The following is a 24,053-nucleotide window of genomic DNA, read 5'->3' as shown; positions in this document are numbered from 1 at the left end:
TTAGTATAAGAGCTGTTTGAAAAGACTGCCTAAAATGTTTTTGCATTGGTTTTATGGGGTATTGCATGTAGATTGGAGAGTTTATTTATTATTATTATTTTTAATGCATTTTATAATTGTAAGGTAACAAAATGTTGAAAAGTCAAGAAGTCTGAATACTTTCCGAAGGCACTGTAGATACACTTTGTCTTGTTGTATATACCACTCCACACATTTTCCCTAACAAGGAAAATTCACTTATTTGATTGATTGTCATCAGTTTAAGCATTGAACCTTCTGACAGACACTGCTTCATGCTTGTTGGGTGTCTGTGTGTGAGTCAGGTAAGTAGCTGATGGCCAGAGTGAGGATTCAATGCCATTATCACCTAACTAATCACTCTGCCATGCACTGTAAAACAAACGCTTGTTTCACTCTCTTTACACTATTGTTAGTCATGATGCTGTCCATGTTGTCTGAAGGCTTGTTAGATTAACTCCTACTTCATTTGGAAATTGAAATGAAAAACCCATATGGTCTCTGTTTGTGCAGGTAGTCCAATTTTTGGCAGAGCGAAGGGGAGACTGGAGAGTCAAGGTGTCTAGTGTATATAACCAATAGTAGAGAAGATTCAAGTTATAAAAGTGCACCACGGATGTAAATGGTATAATGGCTAATAAAAGCATTGGAGGAATCTAGGAGTTTGTTGACAGAATTACTAACATGTTAAAATTAGGGTTGTCAAATGATTAAAATAATTAATCAAGGTGGTGGCATTAGTTAGTTGCAAATTCAAATTTGGTCCTGAAGAAGACTTTTCCAGTTAAAAAGTACCTAATTGAGTTACAGGCATACTGTGTTTGATTGTAAGGGATGGAAACAATTATATTCATCAGTATGGTTTAATATCATTTTCACCATAAACAACACAAAAGTCATTGTAACATACAGCTAGCTATATAAGTAGGCCTACTTCCTCTTATCAATGTTCTTGAAGTTTAACACTTGCACACATATTCTCTCTCTCACACACACTCACTCACACAGGCCTACACGCTCTCCCTCCCGAAAAAGACTGTTTCACTTACTGCTGCTTCACACACATCCTCTCACACACATACACACAATCATACACAACCCATTCTTGCATATGCAGCCTACCTTTTGAAGCATCTCTTTGAGTAGCCTATTCATTTTCAGTTCTTCCTGTGCCATCTAAATTTGTGCATAGCCTAGTCAGTGGTCAAGTTATCAGGTTGCTAGCTAGGTAACATGCCTAGCTAGCTAAACAATGTTTGTTATCAAACCAAAATATATTGGCTTGAGTAGTTTAAAACATGTCTGCAACATTAGCACGAACACATGGCAGAAAGAAAAAACATAGTTCTGGTAATATTGGGTGTAACTTTTACATGCTTTTGGCTAGAGGCATACCACAGATAAAACAATGAGACTGATATTTCACCACATGTATAAATGTGAATCATCTGCTTTGTGTTTCCACTCATTACCAAATATGATGGTGAGAGGAAGCCCACTGGCCGGCAGTGGGAGAAGATGGAATGAGATTTAATTTTGGCTGACAAATTTTCTCATCGATGAAACATTTGATCTCAATACAGTTTCTATTCCCCAAACTAAAACCTGTTACGAAAAGAGTGGAATAAGTTTTGTAAAATTGACCCTTTGCCAAAGTAAAAAAAAATTGCATTGTTTAGGAGTGCAAAGGCGAATTGAGTTATTGCACACATGCACTTCAGAGGTATGCGTTACCTAACAGAAATATGCATTCTAGAACACGCCAGAAGGATATCACTAGCTTGTGCTTGGCTCTGCCCGCCACCTTGCTTGTTCGGCCCACTATGACACATTTGTTCCCATTGGAAACGACAGACTACAGCCCATCTTGGGTTAGTTCTAAGAATGTTTGGGCACTGTCTTTAGCGATGTAAAGACGCAGCATTGACTATAGCTGTGTTCCGTGTTGTGTTCTGCACTTAAGTGTCTGTGTGGAAATACATGCACTTAAAATGTTCTGTGCAGTGAAGAAATGGAGACGCCGATAAACATGTAACTTTGAAAGTCCTAGATTGAGGGATGGTGTCATTCAAGAAAGTGCTTGTGTACGTGAGGAAGCAGCCGATGCCTGTGGAAAAAGGTAGAACAAGAACGCTGTGCCCTTGTGACGAGAGGAATTAATTACACCTCACACTCACTCTTTCTGCATTGATTTAATTTGATTTTAACTGGGGTTGAATTAGAGGCTCCAACATTCAAATGATCTGTTTGTTAATTACAACTCTTGAAATGTGCTGAGAAACCGGCCATCGCTGTCACAGGGCCCTTCCATTGGATGAATAAAATATATGTTTTTCATCATGAAAGTTGGTAGTGCTTGACCCTGTCACACATGTTGTAGAAGAGTCATCCGTTTGATTTGAATTTGTTTCTTTACATCCTCCCCTCAACGCCCCTATATTTGTATTTAGTTCTTGAGGTCTGAATGCACGGTTTTTTGATTTAACACAGATGGTACTGCCGTCTGCGTTTTGGCCTTTTGAGAGACAAAGAACCACATACTCACGTACGCAAAAACACGCCACTATTTTGTAAAGAACCTCTGATTTCCTCTGCTTTGCTTGGAATAATTATGCTCATATTCAGAGGTGTTAGCAGTCAATTAATTTAGCTTTTTGTTGGATGCTATTCATGCATCCGCACATATTTTGTTTCTTCACTTGAAACAAGTGAGACAGTATAAATATTGAGGCTACGTGCATTAAGTCAGCAATGGGGTTGGTCACAGCACAGACAAACTTATGAAGTGCATGTGTGTATGCTGTTTATTACACTGGCCCCCATATTATAGAAATGTTATAGAAACATGATACACTACGTGACATGGACACCTGCTCGTCGAACATCTCATACCAAAATGATGGTCATTAATATGGAGTTTGTTGCTACAACAGCCTCCACTCTTCTGTGAAGGCTTTCCACTAGATGTTGGAACATCGCTGAAGGGACTTGCTTTCATTCAGCCACAAGCATTTATGAGGTTGGCACTGATGTTGGATGATTAGGCCTGGCTCGCAGCGGACCTTCCAATTCATCCCAAAGGTGTTTGATGAGATTGAGGTCGGGGTTCTGTGCAGGCCAGTCAAGTTCTTCCACACTGATCTCAACAAACCAACTCTGTATGGACCTCGCTTTGTGCACGAGGACATTGTCATGCTGAAACAGAAAGGGCCTTCCCCAAACTGTTGCCACAAAGTTGGAAGCACAGAATGGTCTAGAATGTCATTGTATGCTGTAGCGTTAAGATTTCCCTTCACTGGAACTAAGGGGCATAATCCAAACCATGAAAAACAGCCCCAGACCATTATTCCACCTCCACCAAACGTTACAGTTGGCACTATACATTGGGGCAGGTAGCGCTCTCCTGGCATCTGCCAAACCCAGATTCGCCCGTCGGACTGCCAGAGGGGGAAGAGTGATTAATCACTCCAGAGAACGCGTTTCCACTGCTCCAGAGTCCAATGGTCGTGAGCTTTACACTGCTCCAGCCGACGCTTGGCATTGCGCATGGTGATCTTAGGCTTGTGTGCTGCTGCTCGGCCATGGAAACCCATTTCAAGAAGCTCCCGACAAACAATTCCTTTGATGTTGCTTCCAGAGGCAGTTTGGAACTCTGTAGTGAGTGTTGTCTGTCCTCGGTTACAATCTTTACACGCTACGCTCTTCAGCACTCACGGGTCCGTTCTCTGAGCTTGTGTGGCCTCCCACTTTGCGGCTCAGCCATTGTTGCTCCTAGAAGTTTCTACTTCACAATAACAGCACTTATAGTTGACAGGGGCAGCTCTAGCAGGACAGAAATTTGACGAAATGTGGCATCCTATGACGGTGCCACGTTGAGTCACCTGAGCTCCTCAGTAAGGCCATTCTACTGCCAATGTTTGTCTATGGTGATTGCATGTCTGTGTGCTCGATTTTATACACCTGTCAGCAGCTGGTGTGGGTGAAATAGCCAAATCCATTCATTTGAAGGGGTGTCCACATACTTTGTATATATTTAATGTACCTTTTTATTTTTATGTAGCTAATTAATTATTACCTATAGAGAGTGTACTGTAGTAGTAACTGTATTATTAACTTAACAAGACCTATTAACTGCTTATTCCATGTATAAACCCTGTCTATTTATATTCTGTTAGTTTTATTCTGTGGGAAAGAAAACCATCTTAATGTATCAATTGCCCCAAAATGAAGACTTTCAGGTTAGAATACAATGGCATCCTTTCAAGCAGAGCATGTCCATAGTTGTAGAGTCAATTTAGCTGCAGGCTAGCTCCTCCTGGTAAAGAAACAGATGACTTTGGCAATGGGAATCCAGCCCATTAAGTGTGTGTGTGTGTGTGTGTGTGTGTGTGTGTGTGTGGGTGTGTGTGTGTGTGTGGATTAACCCATGCTGATTTAAGCCATGCAAAAAAAAATACCGCCAATGTAGGAAATGTTAGTTCTTAGGCTACCTGTTTATGGGATGGAACTCTTAACATATTGGGAATGCCTCCTCCTTTGCTTACAAAACTTGTCATTACACATCAAATCAAATTGTATTTGTCACATGCGCTGAATACAACAGTGTATTACTTACAAGCCCTTAATAACCAACAATGCAGTATAAGAAATAGTTAAAATATTTACTGAATAAATTTAAGTAAAAAATTAAGTAACACAATAAGATCACTTAACAATAATGAGACTATGTACACGGGGTGCCGATACAGAGTCATTTTGCAGGGGTACAGGTTAGTCAAGGTAGTTTGTACATGTAGGTTGGGGTAAGGTGACTATGCATAGATAATAAACAGTGAGTAGCAGCAGTGTAAAAACAAAGGGGGGGTCAATGTAAATAGTCCGGGTGGCCATTTGATTAATTGTTCAGCAGTCTTATAGCTTGGAGGTTGAGCCTTTTGGACTTGCCGTGTGGTAGCAGAGAGAAAAGTCTATGACTTGGATGACCGGAGTCTTTGACAATTTTGTGGGTCCTTCCTCTGACACCGCCTAGTATATAGTTCCCGGATGGCAGGAAGCTTGGCCCCAGTCATGTATTGGGCCGTACGCACTACCTTCTGTAACGGCTTAGCAGTTGCCATACCAGGCGGTGATGAAACCGGTCAGGATGCTCTTGATGGTGCAGCTGTAGAACATTTTGAGGATCTGGGTACCCATGCCAAATATTTTCAGTCTCCTGTGGGGAAAGGTGTTTTCGTGCCCTCTTCACACCTTTTTTGGTGTGTTTTGACCATGATAGTTTGTAGGTGATGTGGACACCAAGGTACTTGAAACTCTTGACCCACTTCACTACAGCCCTGTTGATGTTAATGGGGGCCAGTTTGGCCTTCCTTTTCCTGTAGTCCACAATCATTTCCTTTGTCTTGCTCACATTGAGGGAGAGGTTGTTGTCCTGGCCTCTGACCTCCCTATAGGCTGTCTCATCATTGTCAGTGATCAGGCCTACCACTGTTGTGTTGCCAGCAAACTTAATGAACTTAATGGTGTTGGAGTTGTGCTTGGCCATGCAGTTGTGGGTGAACAGGGAGTACAGGAGGGGACAAAGCACGCACCCCTGAGGGGCCTCAGTGTTGAGGATCAGCGTGGCAGATGTGTTGTTGCTTACCACCTGGGGGCGGCCCGTCAGGAAGTCCAAGATCTTGTTGCAGAGGGAGGTGTTTAGTCCCAGGGCCCTTAGCTTAGTGATGAGCTTTGGTGTTGAACACTATGGTGTTGAACGCTGCGCTGTAGTCAATGAACAGCTTTCTCACATAGGTGTTCCTTTTGTCCAGGTGGGAAAGGGCAGTGTGGAGTGCGATTGAGATTGCGTCATCTCTGGATCTGTTGGGGCGGTATTAAAATTGGAGTGGGTTTCGGGTTTTCGGGATGATGGTGTTGTGAGCCATGGCCAGCCTTTCAAAGCACTTGATTGCCGACGTGAGTGCTACGGGCGGTTGTCATTTAGGCAGGTTATCTTCGCTTTGTTGGGCACAGGGACTATGGTGGTCTGCTTGAAATGTGGGTATTACAGACTCAGAGAGGTTGAAAATGTCAGTGAAGAAACTTGCCACTTGCCAGTTGATCCACGCATGTGCTTAGTACACGCCCTGGTAATCTGTCTGTCTGGCCCAGCAGCCTTGTGAATGTTGACCTGTTTTTACGGTCCTGCTATCATCGGCTACGGAGAGTGTGATCACACAGTTGTCCGGAACAGCTGGTGCTGTCATGCATGCTTTAGTGTTGCTTGCCTCGAAGCAAGCCTAAAAGGCATTTAGCTCATCTGGTAGGCTTGCGTCAGTGGGCAGCTGGCGGCTGGGTTTCCCTTTGTCCATAATAGTTTGCAAGCCCTGCCACATCCGACGAGCATCCGAGCCGGTGTAGTAGGATTCAATCTTAGTCCTGTATTGACGCTTTGCCTGTTTGATGGTTTGTCTAAAGGGGCATAGCGGGATTTCTTACAAGCGTCTGGATTATTGTCCCGCTCCTTGAAAGCGGCAACTCTAGCCTTTAGCTCGACGCAGTTGTTGCCAGTAATACAAGGCTTCTGGTTGGGATGTTTACGTACCGTCGCTGTGGGGACAATGTCGCCAATACACTTATTGATGAAGCCGTTGACTGAGATGGTATACTCCTCAATGCCATTGGATGAATCATTGAACATATTCCAGTCTGTGCTAGCAAAACAGTCCTATAGCATCCGCGTCATCTGACCACTTCCGTATTGAGCGAGTCACTGGTACTTCCTGCTTTAGTTTTTGCTTGTAAGCAAGAATCAAGAGGATAGAATTATGGTCAGATTTGCCAAATGGAGGGCGTGGGAGAGCTTTGTATGCATCTCTGTGTGTGGAGTTGTTTTTATTTGTTTCTTCCTCTGGTTGTAGAAATGAGGTAAAACGGATTTAGGTTTGCCTGCATTAAAGTCCCCAGCCACTTGGAGCACCGCTTCTGAATTAACATTTTCTTGTTTGCTTATGGTCTTATACAGCTCGTTGAGTGCAGTCTTAGTGCCAGCATCAGTTTGTGGTGGTAAATAGACGACTACGAATAATATAGATGAGAACTCTCTTGGTAGATAGTGTGGTCTACAACTTATCATGAGGTACTCCACCTCAAGCGAGCAATTCCTAGAGACTTCTTTAATATTAGACATTGCACACCAGCTGTGATTCAACATTGGCCAGTAGAACCGATGGTAATTGTGATTTATTCACTCGCATATGAATCTTAGCAAGGCACCCCGATCTTCTCCCTCTGTATCTCCGCCTTTTTGTCATGCAAATTACTTAGATTTGGGCCTGGTCTCCGGAGAGCAGTATATACTTTGCGTCGGACTCATTAAAGAAAAAATATTCAAGTTTTTTATTTGATTTATTTAACCTTTTATTTAACCAGGCAAGTTAGTTAATTAAGAACAAATTCTTACTTACAATGGCGGCCTACCAAAAGGCATCCTGTGGGGACGGGGGCTGGGATAAAAAATATATAAATATAGGACAAAACACACATCACGACAAGAGAGACAACACTACATAAAGAGAGACCTAAGACAACAACATAGCAAGGCAGCAGCACATGACAACACAGCATGGTAGCAACACAACATGACAACAACATGGTAGCAGCACAAAACATGGTACAAACATTATTGGGCACAGACAACAGCACAAAGGGCAAGAAGGTAGAGACAACAATACATCACACAAAGCAGCCACAGCTGTCAGAGTGTCCATGATTGAGTCTTTGAATGAAGAGATTTAGATAAAACTGTCCAGTTTGAGTGTTTGTTGCAGCTCGTTCCAGTCGCTGTCTGCAGCGAACTGAAAAGACGAGCGACCCAGGAATGTGTGTGCTTTGGGGACCTTTAACAGAATTTGACTTGCAGAATGGGTGTGGTATGTGGAGGATGAGGGCTGCAGTAGAAATCTCAGATAGGGGTTAGTTTTGTTAGGCGAGTAATCGCTTAAGATATGGTAGCGGCAACTTTATGTGCAAAATAAGTTACAAACAATGCGAAAAAACTAACAAAATATGACAGTTGGTTTGGAGCCCGTAAAACGGCAGGCATCCCCTCTGGCGCCATTCCTGTCAACTGTGTCCACATTTTCCAATACACTCTTAATTACTGTAGGCTTTTGTGAAATGACTATCTTGCATTTACTTCGACTCCCTTCTCCATCACTTCTCCTGCGTACCTTATCTAATCAAGGCCATGCTTTCACTGCTGAATTATTGAAATCAAGACCGGAAAGTAAATTTGCTAACAGACTGTGCTTTAGCTGGCTAAACTTGGCGGAGGTGCTTTCATGTCTAGTGGGAGCGTAGTCTGGGAGCCTGGGGCGAGATGTCAGGACAGGTGTGTTCCTGGGTTGAGGTGGGAGATCTCCCCTTGAAGTGTGGACATAGTGCAAAGCTCCGAGCTTGCTGGAGGCTGCTGTCTCCCTCCCTGGCCCTGCCTCTAATGTTAAGGCTAGCACACATCGCACCATATTTGGATCTCTTGTTCGTCTGCCGATCGTTCACCACGCTGTGTTTTTAGGGACCACCCACTTTTCTAAATGTAAAATCGGTTCACATTGCAAATTGCGTTCAGAGGTGCTAAGTACTCTCGTCCAGCGAACGCTATTGGTGTGTCTGAGCCCTTAGTCACTACAGAGGGGACCAAACTCAACCACCTACTCAATAGTCATTCTCTGACTGAGAGAAGTCAGCTGGCCTCTGATTTCCTCATCTTTCTGCAGCATGTCATTTGTATGAACATTATCCATGATGATGGGGTTTCAGTGGCCTCTGACCTCTTTACCTGGAGTGTCACAGCAGGGCAGAGAGAATTAGGTGAGAGGGGTAGAGGGGTGGATAAGACCAGCTGAGCAATCAACTAGGATGTTGAGATTCTTTTCTAGGCACCTGAGACAACACTATGACAGACAGGAGAAGAATGAGCAACACGCTTGTTACTCAGGGGTTGTAAATATATTATTATGGAGATGTTCCCATTGGGAGGTCACAGGACATGGTGTGTGCGCTAGCTGTTTCTAGTTTCAGAGAAGGCTTTTGTATGACCATATGCCTTGTGTTTGGTGTCGTAGCTCTGTCTCCTGTCATGTCTGGCCCTGTGGTTTCCACTACGGTCGTTAGCCCTTTTGTCATCACACAGTAGTCTTAACGCCTAGAGTTTCTCGCTCTCTCTTTCCCTCTCCACTGATTCATCTACCTGCACAGGAAGAGTCTCCACAACCCTCTTCCCTTGGCGGAGTTACACTCAGTGCTTCTGACAGTGCAACAAAAGGTGTCCCCCGAAGCCAGGATTGAATGAGTGTTTTTAAATAATGCATTAGAGAAGGGGCAGGTGCCCATCACCAGGGCATAGAACCCCAGATCACACCAGTCTAGCCATGAAAATTTAATCAACTCATAGGAATCTCTGTTCGATCCAGTTCAGCATGGACCAGCTTATATAAGCCGACGCATGCCGCTGGGTATTACACACAGCCAAGAGGTAGTCTTCTTACATTTTACACCAACTGCCTCCAGTCTTTACCAGAAAACAGAAGAGTTTAAACAGCTGCACTATCACTCTGAGAGGGAGAGCACAGGTACTTCCTGGTTAACCTCTCCGGGATATGTGGGACGCTAGCATACCACCTGCCCAAAAGCCAGTGAAAATGCAGAGCGCCAAATTCAAATAAATTACTATAAAAACCAAACTTTCATGTAATCACACATGTAAGATACCAAATTAAAGCTACACTTGTTGTGAATTCAACCAACATGTCAGATTTCAAAAAGTTTTTTCAGCGAAAGCAAACAATGTTATTATCTGAGGGTACCACCTCTGTAAACAAAGAGAGAACATATTTCAACCCTGCAGGTGCGACACAAAACGCAGAAATAAAAATATAAATCATGCCTTACCTTTGACAAGCTTCTTTTGTTGGCACTCCAATATGTCCCATAAACATCACAAATGTTCGAATAATTCCGTCGATATATATCCAAAATGTCAATTTATTTGGCGTGTTTGATCCAGAAAAACACTGCTTCCAACTTGCGCAACGTGACTACAAAATATCTCAAAGGTTACCTGTAAACTTTGCCAAAACTTTTCAAACTACTTTTGTAATACAACTTTGGGTATTTTTTTACGCAAATAATCAATAAAATTGAAGACTGGATGAGCTGTGTTCAATACAGGAGGAAAACAAACTGTTGCTAGCTTTCTGGTCACGCGCCTCTATCTAACAGTACACTTGAAGTGACCCTCGTTTTGAACAGGGCTACTTTTTCATTACACAAAGGAAAAACCTCAACCAATTTCTAAAGACTGGTGACATCCAGTGAAAGTGGTAGGAACTGCAAGAAGGTCCCTTAGAAATCTGGATTCCCAATGAAAACCCACTCTTCTGGGGATGAGTAGCAGGCAGTTGAATTTGGGCATGCATTTGATCCGGACATGAAAATAGAACGCACATAGAACATATCTACCACTTCTTACACTTGCTTTCAATGAGAATGACAGATGCATTTGGTCAGGTACCCCAAAAGGTGACATTTTGCATCTTTAAGAAGATAGGTCCCCCTTTAACTAATGTCTAACGTTAGTCAGAACTGTTTTTTGGCAGACGGTGGAAGAGAAGTCTCCCACATGAAAAGCAGGCATATCGAAGGAATGATTACTTCGAGACAATTATGTCCCTGGTGCTTGGTTCAACACAATTCGTTATCATAGGCCCAAGTGTTTCTGAGCCTCTGCTGCTACAGTGGACGTAATCTGATGTGACCAGACTGACAGGGGTCCCTGTCCTCTCTAAAACCACACTGTTACTGAGCTGCCTTGTTGTCCCCTCTGTTCAGTCTAGCTGGGGAGAACAGGGGATGTTTCCCCCCCCTAGCAGTGTGGTTTCAGCATTAGTCCAGGAGCATTGGGAGCACAGTAATTGCCAGCACAGGCGGCTAAATGACAGTCGTAATGGATACCAAAAATGACAAAAATGCATGCGGCAGTGTGGCTTGTCAGATAGTGTTGCTCCAAGCCTTACTTGGCTCTCTCTACTTGCCTCTTGTTTTCATCAGCCTTCATGTTAAAGAAGGAGCTCCTTAAACCACAGAGTTGTGGCATCATGCCACAAAGTTTAAAAAATGTTTTTTTTCTAGAGCGCCCCAATGGATGTTCCTTAGAGTCAGCAATGTTTTTCTGCCTATCCTCATAGTGAAACAGTCTCTGGTTCTTACTGTACATGTCAATACTGTGTGCATCAGGGTTCCCTAACTGGCGGCACGCGGGTTTTCTGAGCAAAATGTTTTTATTTTTTGTTGAATTTTCATTTTTGGACATAATCTGTAAAAACACCAAGAAATCTGCTCTAATGGATTTTAATTTGGTAAATCTGTTCCCCAAGTATTTCCACACATAATAGAGAGACACGTGATCATATACAAATGTAAGCAAGGTTTGAAATGTTTCAGCCAAATATTATACACTATCATGGCCTCCCGAGTGGCACAGTGGTCTAAGACACTGCATCGCAGTGCTTAAGGCGTCATTACAGACCCGGGTTTGATCATACGCTTTCACAGCCGGCCCTGACCGGGAGACCCATGAGGTGGCGCACAGTTGGCCCAGCATCGTCCAGTTTAGGGGAGGGTTTGGACCGGCCGGGATTTCTTTCTTCCATCATGCTCTAGCGGCTCCTTGTGGTGGGCCCGGGGCGCCTGCAAGCTGACTTCGGTCGCCAGCTGGATGGTGTTCCCTCCAACACATTGGTGCGGCTGGCTTCCGGGTTAAGCGAACAGTGTGTCAAGAAGCAGTGCGGCTTGGCAGGGTCGTGTTTCGGAGGACGCATGGTTCTTGACCTTCGCCTCTCCCTAGTCCGTCCGGGAGTTGCAGCGATGGGACAAGACTGTAACTACCAATTGGATATCACGAAAAAGGGGTAAAAGAACAAAGAAAAAGAAACGGATACAGTATCTGTTTGGGCTTCTTGTGGTCAATTTGCAGTCTATAAATGATTTGTAATTATGTTCTGGCCCCCCGACCATCCGCTCAAGAAAAAAATTGGCTGTGATTGAATCTAGTTGATGATCCCTGGTGTACATACTATAGGTCTGAACTCAAATACGATTGTGTTTGTGATTGTGACAAAGCTTTCCTTCTCCTGCTTAATTCCACTGGCCTGTAAGGAGAGATCCAGTAAAGCCACATTTTTCACCTGAGCACCAGTGGGTTAGGCTGCCTGCTACCTCAGGAGGGAGGGTGAGAGATTCTCCAGAGTGAGGAGGAGGGGAAGGAGGAATGGAGGTGTGAGATGGAGCCTCAATGCTGACCCTTTTCTCTTTGTTTTACAGGTTAGCTTTATATGTGTATGAGTATTTGCTGCACGTCGGTGCACAGAAATCAGCACAGACCTTCCTGTCAGAGGTAAGAAACAGCTTTAGAATAACTTTGAGGTGAATGGATGAATGGGATTTTTCTCCGTTGTATAGCGAGGGATGGAATTTACATTTAGTGGTAGCCCTGGGGTCAAGGAACAGTTTGGTAATCTCTGCTTTGTAACACCAAGTAATCGGATCCCAAAATGTTGTATACAATGATTTAAATGTAAGACTAAGCTGAGGAATAACAGCAGTATTAGTCTTAAGATTTCTATAAGGACAATACAAAATGGCAACTATTCTATTTGCTTTCCATAACAACACCTAGGCCACACACTTCCCCTATTAGTCTGATAGCCCCTGAACTGTCAGTGAGGTAAAGCCCTTCTAATGTGTTGCATCATCTTCCTTAATGGACATCCTTCCTCATAATGGCCAAGTATTCAGGCCTTCCCCTCTATAACATCTCCACGTCTTAAGCAGCTTACTTAATATCGTACCGTTATAGCTGTGGATACACAAATCACTGTGGACTATATTATTCATGTTAAAGACAAACGTTAAATTTCTATTATGTGGCCGCTGTTCCCTTTCCCTAGGGCCAGGAGAATTCCTGACCACTTATCTTGTGCAGGAAGCCATAAGTAGGGCCATGAGTTTTTCCTTCCCAGGTTACTTGGTCAGGACAAATTCATGTCCCTGCTTATACCTCTCTATGTGTCTCTGAAACTTTTAGCAGTTAGGTTAAAACCTCTTAAGGATCCACCTCTTTTTTACATTTTCCCCTAAAATGACATACCCAAATCTAACTGCCTGTAGTTCAGGACCGGAAGCACGGATATGCATATTCTTCATACCATTTGAAAGGAAACACTTTGGAGTTTGTGGAAATGTGAAATTAATGTAGGAAAATATAACACATTAGATCTGGTAAAAGATAATACAAAGAAAAAGACAAAAAAATGTTTTGTACCATCATATTTGAAATGCAAGAGAAAGGCCATAATGTATTATTCCAGCCCATGTGCAATTTAGATTTTGGCCAATAGATGGCAGCAGTGTATGTGCAACGTTTTAGACTGATCCCATGAACCATTGCTGTTCTGTTGAAATGTTTGTATCAAGATTGCCCAAATGTGCCTAATTGGTTTATTAATAACTTTTTAAGTTCATAACTGTGCACTCTCCTCAAACAATAGCATGGTATTCTTTCACTGTAATAGCTACTGTAAATTGGACAATGCAGTTAGATTAACAAGAATGTAAGCTTTCTGACAATATCAGAAATGTCTATGTTACTTACAACCTCATGCTAATCACATTAGCCTACGTTAGCTCAACTGTCCCGTGGTCGGGACACCGATCTGTTGAGATCCTTAAGAGGTTTAATTAAACTCCAGTATCCTTAATCAGTGATACCCTGGATGCTCATACTAGTCTATTTAGCTCCTATATTCTTTACCATTCATTTAGCCAGCAGTGAGAGCTTGACACTTCTAGAGTGGTGTTGATGCCTCTGTTCATTTGGTTCATAACTGTTCTTAAACACTTGCCTGGCTACCCAGACTACTTGTTCCTGCGAAACGCCAAGCCCACAGACATTAGTTTTACTCCGCAACGAGTCTGGATCGGAGTACCTCTTTGACGATTTCTAGAACGCAAACATGTTCTAACTGTTCTGATTGGTCCCAGAAACCGATGGTTTGAGCCAGAACACATGTAGGTAAAGCAGCGTTTTAGAAAATGTGTCATTGGCTTTGATACTCTGATTGGTTAGAAATTATCCAATTGCTGATGACTTTTTGTTTTGAACAACACCCCTAATTTTGTGATCACTGCAAACAACTTCAATGATGGCGGTCTTCGACAGAAGTATGTAGGGATCATAGAGCAGCTGAATAATTCAGTTTGAGTCGTCAGGCAATTTAAACACTCCCATGTGTTAGTCAGATTAAATAAGTGTAGTTTGATGGGTGAATGGGTACACTTAATAATAGTTAATAATAGTGTTCTTAACCCCCGGACCTGCTAAGGTGATCCCTTTCATATGCAATGAAAGGTTGTGAGGTTTCTAATTTATTTAATATAAAACACTCTCTGGCCTGTGTTCAAGCACAGAACTATGCCAGTGGTGTGATTCACCCAGCTCACATTTCCACATGTCTCCTCTCTGTATTATAATCTGTTCAGCTGTTATCATGTATTACAGCATTCCACTACTGTTCTTGACTGTACCTGTGTGTCATTGTGTTCAAACATGCTTTGGGGTACATGTATGGAGCATGGCCCAGGCCTACATGAAATATTTGGAAGATACAGACACAACATTGTTAGCCTCAGTTGGGTTTCCCTTTGTCAACCACACAGGAGGAGGAACATTAGACGACGGTTTTCTAAAACGGCCTCATTTTCTTTGAGATACTCTCAAGACATGGAATCAATGGCACAACGTTATACACAATATGCTATACTTATTTATTTACCCTCGAGCCTTACAGTGTAGGTAGCATAAACGTCACAACATGTAACATATGGATTTACATTAGTATACACATCAAAAGTCCCAATGCAAAGTTACACCTCACTTTTTCTATTTTTCGAGTTATAACATAAAACCAATCTAAAAGTCTTGTCGGAAAAGGGGTTTTCTGGGGTGTGGTGTAATATGTAGGACCCGACAAGCCAGCCTATACCCTATAATGTAAACTCCAACAGAAATAACTTTTAAATGTATAACTTCAAATTGTTTGCGCTGATGACAACTAGTTTCAATTACATTTTCAACCAACTTACAAGCAAATACGTAATAAATGTATTTTTACAAATCAACCTGCAAGGTTGCTAGCCAACTAGCCTGCTAACATTAGGCTTACCAGCCTGCCAACCTTACATTAGCAGTGCATGAGTTAGCCAGTTGCTATCAACCCCTAGCTTACAGCTACATTAAAGTAAACCAAAGTTTTGAAACTACATAATGCCATCTAACCAGTTATGAAAGAATATTAACTGCATATAGCCATCTTAGCCAGCAGCCAGCCAACATTAACTATTTAGTCAACTAGCTAGTAGCTTAGCCAACTACCACTGTTATGGTCGGAAAGCTAGAGCCCAACTACTGGAGATGAGCTAGAACACAACTAACACAACACAACCTCAGATTGAAAGAGTTAGAGATATTGATCGCTGGGGCCCATCCGATTGTAAAACTTTTAAAAGCGTGCATGTTGAGTTGGCTACCAAAGCAAGGGGGAGGCGGGCACTTCGCCGGGCAGTGGGAGAGTCAGGGAAATATTAAATGCATAGATTCCAGATGTCCGTCGGGTAGTGCGCTAGAACTAAGCCAAGGTGGAAAATCCTCCATTGATCCTCCATATGACATTGACAAATAGTGCATTGTGAGTAGCTTAGAAGATATCGGGAAATAAGTTCATAAATATGTAATATTCCAAAAACATAACTGTTTGTACTTATAGATAACCCGAACGTGACTACAACTAAGTTACTTACTAAGTCTTTGACCACACTGTTTGTTTTTACATTGGTGAGTAAAACTCAAGGTTCCTACCCTTTAAGCTTAATTGTTGCTCGTTATCTTTCACAATTAATCATAAATTCCATATGTGGAAGTGTTATAAAAACATAACTGACCTGTTATAAGAGAGCAGCCTTCAATGGAACTGAAATAATCTGTCACTCTCAGGTTAATGGTCATATTATAAAAGGGTGGATATCAAGGTAGCTGTTCAGGTGTTATGTGTGTTTGCAAGACTAAATCAAGCCACAACCTGGCCAGGTTAACACAACAGAACGTCATACAGTAGTCTAGTCAATCACAATGCTGAGAAATCAATCCATCAAACACCTAACTTGCCCAAATGCTTTTGCCTCCTTCTGCCTTAAACCTTTCAGTACAGCAGCAGGGTTTGACTAAGTGCCAACAAGGCACAGAAGTGGACTAAAATATGAATTACAGATCTGGGACAAGCTCAAAGAGATTAAAGGTCCAATGCAGCCTTTTTTTTTAATCTCTTATCAAATACAAGAAATTCTTATTTACAATGACATGAGGTGATGGCGGCAGATGAATGGCATGACAATGGGCCTCAGGATCTCACCACGGTATCTCTGTATATTCAAATTGCCATCGATAAAATGCTATTGTGTTTATTGTCTGTAGCTAATGCCGGTCCATACTATAACCCCACCGCCACCATGGGGCACTCTGTTCACAATGTTGACATCTGCAAACCACTCGCCCACACGACGCCATACAGGCTGTCTGACATCTGCCATATTCAGTCGAAACTGGGATTCATCCGTGAAGAGCACACTTCTCCAGTGTGCCAGAGGCCATCGAAGGTGAGCATTTGCCCACTAAAGTCAGTTACAATGCTGAACTGCAGTCAGGTCAAGATCCTGGTGAGGATGACGAGCACGCAGATGAGCTTCCTGAGATGGTTTCTGACGGTTTGTGCAGAAATTCTTTGGTTGCGCAAACCCATCAGCTGTGTGGGTGGCTGGTCTCGGAAGATCCCACAGGTGAAGAAGCCGGATGTGGAGGTCCTGGGCTGGTGTGGTTACATGTGGTCTGCGGTTTGTAGGCCGTTTGGACATATTGCCAAATTCTCGAAAATGACGTTGGAGGCGGGTTATGGTAGAGAAATAAACATTTCATTATCTGGCAACAGCTCTGGTGGACGTTCCTGCAGTCAGCATGCCAATTCCACGCTCCCACAAAACTTGAGTCATCTGTGGCATTGTGTTGTGACACAACTGCACATTTCAGTGGCCTTTTATTGTCGCCAGCACAAGGTGCTTCTGTGTAATGATTATGCTGTTTAGTAAGCTTCTTGATATGCCACACCTGTCAGGTGGCTGGATTTTCTTGGCAAAGGAGAAACACTTACTAACAGGGATGTAAACAAATGTGCTTATGGAACATTTCTGGGATATTTTATTTCATCTCATAAAACATGGGACCAACACTTTACATGTTGCATTTTATATTTTTCTTTGGTGTAATTTATGGCCTGGTGATGTCATCAGGCAGGTGTCATGACTCTCCTGTGAGGATCCAAGAGATCAGGTTACAGTGGATCAGCTCTACAGAGCTCTCTCTCTCTCCCGTTTAGGGGGAGAGGGATGGATGTGGGGGTTTTATGACACCTCACGTCGATCGTAAACCATTAGGCAGCAGACGAGTCCTTTGGGGCCTAGTTTTGGTGATCGGAATGTCTGCTTGCCTCATGAAGTGTTAACCAACCCAAAACTACAGCATCAAACAATGGACACAGGGACAATATTTCATCCTCAGAAATGTTGGTAATGAGGGATCTCAGTGCAAGAAGCATCACTACAGTCCCTGGTTCAAATCCAGGCTGTATCACATCCGGCCATGATTGGGAGTCCCATAGGGCGATGCACAATTGGCCCAGGGTCATCCAGGTTTGGCTAGGGTAGGCTGTCATTGTAAATATTAATTAGTTCTTAACTTGCCTCGTTAAATATATACAGTGGGGCAAAAAAGTATTTAGTCAGCCACCAATTGTGCAAGTTCTCCCACTTAAAAAGATGAGAGAGGCCTGTAATTTTCATCATAGGTACACTTCAACTATGACAGACAAAATCCACAAAAAAAAATCCAGAAAATCTCATTGTAGGATTTTTTATGAATTTATTTGCAAATTATGGTGGAAAATAAGTATTTGGTCAATAACAAAAGTTTATCTCAATACTTTGTTATATACCCTTTGTTGGCAATGACCGAGGTCAAACGTTTTCTGTAAGTATTCACAAGGTTTTCACACACTGTTGTTGGTATTTTGTCCCATTCCTCCATGCAGATCTCATCTAGAGCAGTGATGTTTTGGGGCTGTTGCTGGGCAACACGGACTTTCAACTCCCTCCAAAGATTTTCTATGGGGTTGAGATCTGGAGACTGCCTAGGCCACTCCAGGACCTTGAAATGCTTCTTACGAAGCCACTCCTTCGTTGCCCGGGCGGTGTGTTTGGGATCATTGTCATGCTGAAAGACCCAGCCACGTTTCATCTTCAATGCCCTTGCTGATGGATTTAAACTCAAAATCTCACAATACATGGCCCCATTCATTCTTTCCTTTACACGGATCAGTCGTCCTGGTCCCTTTGCAGAAAAACAGCCCCAAAGCATGATGTTTCCACCCCCATGCTTCACAGTAGGTATGGTGTTCTTTGGATGCAACTCAGCATTCTTTGTCCTCCAAACACGACGAGTTGAGTTTTTACCAAAAAGTTATATTTTGGTTTCATCTGACCATATAACATTCTCCCAATCTTCTTCTGGATCATCCAAATGCTCTCTAGCAAACTTCAGACGGGCCTGGACATGTACTGGCTTAAGCAGGGGGACACGTCTGGCACTGCAGGATTTGAGTCCCTGGCGGCGTAGTGTGTTACTGATGGTAGGCTTTGTTACTTTGGTCCCAGCTCTCTGCAGGTCATTCACTAGGTCCCTCCGTGTGGTTCTGGGATTTTTGCTCATCGTTCTTGTGATCATTTTGACCCCACGGGGTGAGATCTTGCGTGGAGCCCCAGATCAAGGGAGATTATCAGTGGTCTTGTACGTCTTCCATTTCCTAATAATTGCTCCCACAGTTGATTTCTTCAAACCAAGCTGCTTACCTATTGCAGATTCAGTCTTCCCAGCCTGGTGCAGGTCTACAATTTTGTTTCTGGTGTCCTTTGACAGCTCTTTGGTCTTGGCCATAGTGGAGTTTGGGGTGTGACTGTTGTGGACAGGTGTCTTTTATACTGATAACCAGTTCAAACAGGTGCCATTAATACAGGTAACGAGTGTAGGACAGAGGAGCATCTTAAAGATGGTCTGTGTGAGCCAGAAATCTTGCTTGTTTGTAGGTGACAAATACTTATTTTCCACCATAATTTGCAAATAAATTCATTAAAGTACCTACAATTTGATTTTCTCGATTTTTTTTCTCATTTTGTCTGTCATAGTTGGAAGTGTACCTATGATGAAAATTACAGGCCTCTCTCATATTTTTAAGTGGGAGAACTTGCACAATTGGTGGCTGACTAAATACTTTTTGGAGAAATATACTCTGGTCTGATGAAACAAAAATATAAGTATTTGGCCATAATGACCATAGTTATGTTGGAAGAAAAAAGGGGGTGGCTTGCAAGCCGAAGAACTCCATCCCAACCGTGAAGCACGGGGGTTGCAGCATCATTTTGTGGGGGTGCTTTGCTGCAGGAGGGACTGGTGCACTTCACAAAATAGATGGCATCACGAGGCAGGGAAATTATGTGTGTATATTGAAGCAATATCTCAATACATCAGTCAGGGAGTTAAAGCTTGGTCGCAGATCCGTCTTCCAAATGGACAATGACCCCAAGCATACTTCCAAAGTTGTGGCAAAATGGCTTAAGGACAACAAAGTCAAGGTATTGGAGAGGTCGTCACAAAGCCCTGACCTCAGTCCTATAGATAATTTGAGCAGAACTGAAAAAGTGTGTGCGAGCAAGGAGGCAAAGAGGAATGGCCAAAATTCACCCAACCTATTGTGGGAAGCTTGTGGAAGGTTACCTGAAACATTTGACCCAAGTTAAACAATTTTAAAGGCAATGATGCCAAATGCTAATTGAGTGTATGTAAACTTCTGACCCACTAGGAATGTGATGAAAGATATAAAAGCTGAAATAAATAATTCTCTCTGCTATTATTCACATTCTTAAAATAAAGTGGTGATCCTAACTTACCTAAGACAGGGCATTTTTACTAGGATTAAATGTCAGGAATTGTGAAAAACTGAGTTTAAATGTAGTTGGCTACGGTGTATGTAAACTTCTGACTTCAATTGTATGCCTGCCTGCCTGCCCGCCGGCCCATCTCTGGAGAGTCCTGAAAATACATGTTTTTCCTTTATCATTATGGGGTATTTTGTGTAGATTGAGTGGGAAAAAACATTATTTAAAAAATATATATAAGTCTGTAACGTAACTAAATATGAATTCAGAAAGTGTTCAGTCCCCTTGACTTTTTCCACATTTGGTTAAGTTAGACTTATTTTTACTTTTACCCCTTTTTCTCCACGATTTTGTGATATCCAATTGGTCGTTACAGTCTTGTCCCATCACTTCAACTCCCCTACGGACTCGGGAGAGGCAAAGGTCGAGAGCCATGCGTCCTCCGAAGCACGACCCTGCCAAGCCGCACTGACACACGGATGCCAGCCGCACCAGTGTGTCGGAGGAAACATTGAGCTGGCAAGTCAGCTTGCTGTCGCCTGGCCCGCCACAAGGAGTCGCTAGAGCACGATGGGACAAGGAAATCCCGGCCGGCCATACCCTTCCCAACCCGGACGATGCTGGGCCAATTGTGCGCTGCCTCATGGGTCTCCTGGTCACGGCCGGCTGTGACACAGCCTGGGATCAAACCCGGGACTGTAGTGATGCCTCAGACTCTGCGATGGAGTGCCTAAGACCTCTGCGCCACCCGGGAGGCCCTTCATTACAGCCTTATTCTAAAATGGATAATATGACCGGTGTCAGTAAAACTTAGGCAAAAAAAGTAATCGTTAATAGTCACGATTGCTCTATAGAACATGTAAGCAGCCTAACCAGCTCTGCTTGCGCGAGTAACATGGTCAGTGAGGTATTCTCAGTTGTATCTGGAAGTAGCTAGCTAGCAAGCTAGCCAACTTTAGCCAATTCGTTTTGGTGCTTGGTTGGGACAACGCATGCATTGGCAGGCAAGCTACAGAAGGACGTGCAGGCCATTCCCCATTGTTTATCGGTGCAATATCTATGTTAACTATACTGAAAAAAATATAAGGGCAAACATTCTTGGTCCCATGTTTCATGAGCTGAAAAACAAATCCCAGTGAATTTTCCGTACTCACATTTTCCATATTCTTCTCTTATTTTGTTTACATGTTTGTGACTCACAACCTTGATTTGGTCTTGTGTAGCAACATTTGAAATTGTGTTTTTTTACATTGGATAAAAGTTTAGTTGATAAACTTATAAACTTACTTTTGAGAAAATGGCCTTTGAATGTTTTAGTATCTAGTGAAGAGCTCTTTGTTGTTTACATCCATTCAGCATAGTTTACACCCGCTTAAGCTTAAGCCTCACACATCTCGTTTCGCTCTTGGAGTGTTCTGAGCACACACTTGGCGTTCTGGCCGGTGATATGTTTACCTCTGGATAACATGAACAGCCTAACCAGCTCTGCTGGCAACAATTTCATTACTCTTTTTTGCCGACATTTACTGACACTGGCCATATTCAATTGGCTTTGTACACTTTAGCTTAAGACATGTAGCTAGGTAAACAATGTGTAAGATCACACACGTAGCTAGTTAGCTAGTTAAACAACAATGAACATAGTGCCAAATCATGTCGTTACTACCCTGCATGAATCTGCTGGGATCTAACGAACCAGGTTCAATGTCAGCTAGCTGACATTAGGCTCTAGCAAATCAAACGGTTCTGGGATACGAATAATGTCATACACTTAACATTAGCTAGGGAGCCAGCCAGCTAACGTTAGCAAGCTAACAGTACACTTTAGCTTGAAATGAAACTACTTTCTGTCTCTAATAAGGTCCTTTTGTGAGGGAAAAACTAATTTTGATTGGCTGGGCCTGACTCCCCAGTGCGCCCCTGCCCAGTCATGTGAAATCCATAAATTAGGGCCTAATGAATGTATTTCAATTGACTGATTTCCTTAACTGTAGCTTAGTAAAATCTTTGAAATTGTTGCATGTTGCGTTTTAATATATTTTTGTTCAGTATAGCTGAAAAAGTTTGAGAGGGTTTATCTAATGTTCCTTTGTTAGATTTGAGCTCCTCTTGCTCTGGCTAGCATTAGACGTTGATCTTGTTGATGTGCATATAGGGAAATATAGCCAACCTTTTTCATTGTTGTTTGATCAATAGGACTGTAAAGTTCCCAAATGTAGGAGGACTCAAATCAAATCAAATGTTATTGGTCACATACACGTGTTAGCAGATGTCATTGCGGGTGTAGCAAAATGCTTGTGTTTCTAGCTCCAACAGTGCAGTAATATCTAACACGTAATATCTAACAATTTCCCAACATATACACACAAGTCTAAGTAAAGGAATGGATTTAAGAATATATAAATATATGGATGAGCAATGTCAGAATGGCATAGACTAAGATACAGTATGTACATATGAGTTTTGTAATACAAAATATGTAAACATTATTGAAGTGACTAGTGTTCATTTATTAAAGTGGCCAGTGATTTATTAAAGTATATGTATATAGGCAGCAGCCTCTAATGTGCTAGTGATGTCTATTTGACAGTCTGTTGGCCTTGAGATAGAAGCTGTTTTTCAGTCTCTCTGTCCTAGCTTTGATGCACCTGTACTGACCTCGCCTTCTTGATGATAGCGGGGTGAACAGGCAGTGGCTCGGTTGGTTGTTGTCCTTGGTGATCTTTTTGGCCTTCCTGTGACATCGGGTGCTGTAGGTGTCCTGGAGGGCAGCTAGTTTGTCCCTGGTGATGTGTTGGGCAGACCGCACCACCCTCTGGAGAGCCCTGCGGTTGCAGGCGGTGCAGTTGCCTTACCAGGCGGTGATACAGCCTAACAGGATGCTCTCCATTGTGCATCTGTAAAAGTTTGAGGGTGACTCCTGTGGTATTTAGCTACATATTTGCAGAAATCCATTCAAGTGTATTTTATGGCTTTTGATGAATGCGTTCTAATGATCTAAAGTCACGCTGTTGCAACTGCTTGTAAACACACAGTCCAGTTCAAAGTGAATGATGGCAGGCCCTTGTGGCAAATGGACTGTTTGCATGTAGGCCTACTGTACCTCTGCGCAGATTCTGGTCCTGGACGAGACAATGTTTTTATTAGGTTTTGTTTACTGCCATGTCTATTAATTGTCCAAGCGCACAGCCACTTTCCCACACTATATTGCTATAGAATTTTCACAAATGCATTAGAACATGTAATTCCCAAACACGCTTGTCAGAAAATGTAAAAAAATATATATATATTCCTGGGAGTGTATATGAACAGATTTTAATTTAGCTAAAATACTGTCAGTTCCACTTTAAGTAGCAGGGCTGAAGTGAGGTTCTGATAGCAGAACCCTCCTGGGTGAATCTCCTCCCTGAGATGGAGTGTTAATGGTGTGCTGCTGGATAGGGGTTAAGTTATGGGTCACAGGCAATGGGACGAAGACACCGCTCCTCACAAAGTCCACGTCCATGAGACATGCATGCAGAGGCCAGGGTCAAGGTAATTTGCTTGTACTGTAGTTGTGTCTTGAATGTATGAAATCTCATACAAAGTATAATGCAGAGATGCTGATCAGGGATGTTTTCAAACCATTATTTTCTGGTACTCTGCTTGTCCTTCATAGGCTATGAGTAAGTACACATTATAAAAAATAAAATGCTTTTATAACTTATCCTGGTAATGATACTTCCAACTATATTGTCTCTTTTCATCAAATAGATGTCAACAGTGCTACAGTCAGCCACGTCACTCCAATTCAATTACTACATTAATATAGGCCTGTCAGTCTCAGGACCTCTCCAAAGCATGTTCATCCCGTCCCATTCCAACCCTCCTCTCCCCCCAAAATCCCTGAACAGATAAGAAAATTCAGT

The 24,053-nt window shown here is 42.6% G+C and overlaps 1 protein-coding gene across 2 annotated transcripts in view; it reads left to right on the top strand.

The window, feature by feature from the left end:
- The window catches only part of LOC110521448 (single-stranded DNA-binding protein 3), a 125,629-nt gene that overhangs the window by 3,864 nt on the left and 97,712 nt on the right, over window positions 1-24,053 (top strand). For both annotated transcript variants that reach the window (XM_036969341.2, XM_036969342.2), the window contains exon 2: window positions 12,376-12,448. In XM_036969341.2, the coding sequence (XP_036825236.1) occupies window positions 12,376-12,448 (73 nt within the window). The remainder of the gene's footprint in view (window positions 1-12,375; window positions 12,449-24,053) is intronic.

This window comes from Oncorhynchus mykiss, chromosome 4, assembly GCF_057628025.1.
Source record: "Oncorhynchus mykiss isolate SJ-2025 chromosome 4, ASM5762802v1, whole genome shotgun sequence".
NCBI lineage: Eukaryota > Metazoa > Chordata > Actinopteri > Salmoniformes > Salmonidae > Oncorhynchus > Oncorhynchus mykiss.
This window is presented reverse-complemented; position numbering and strand designations above follow the sequence as displayed.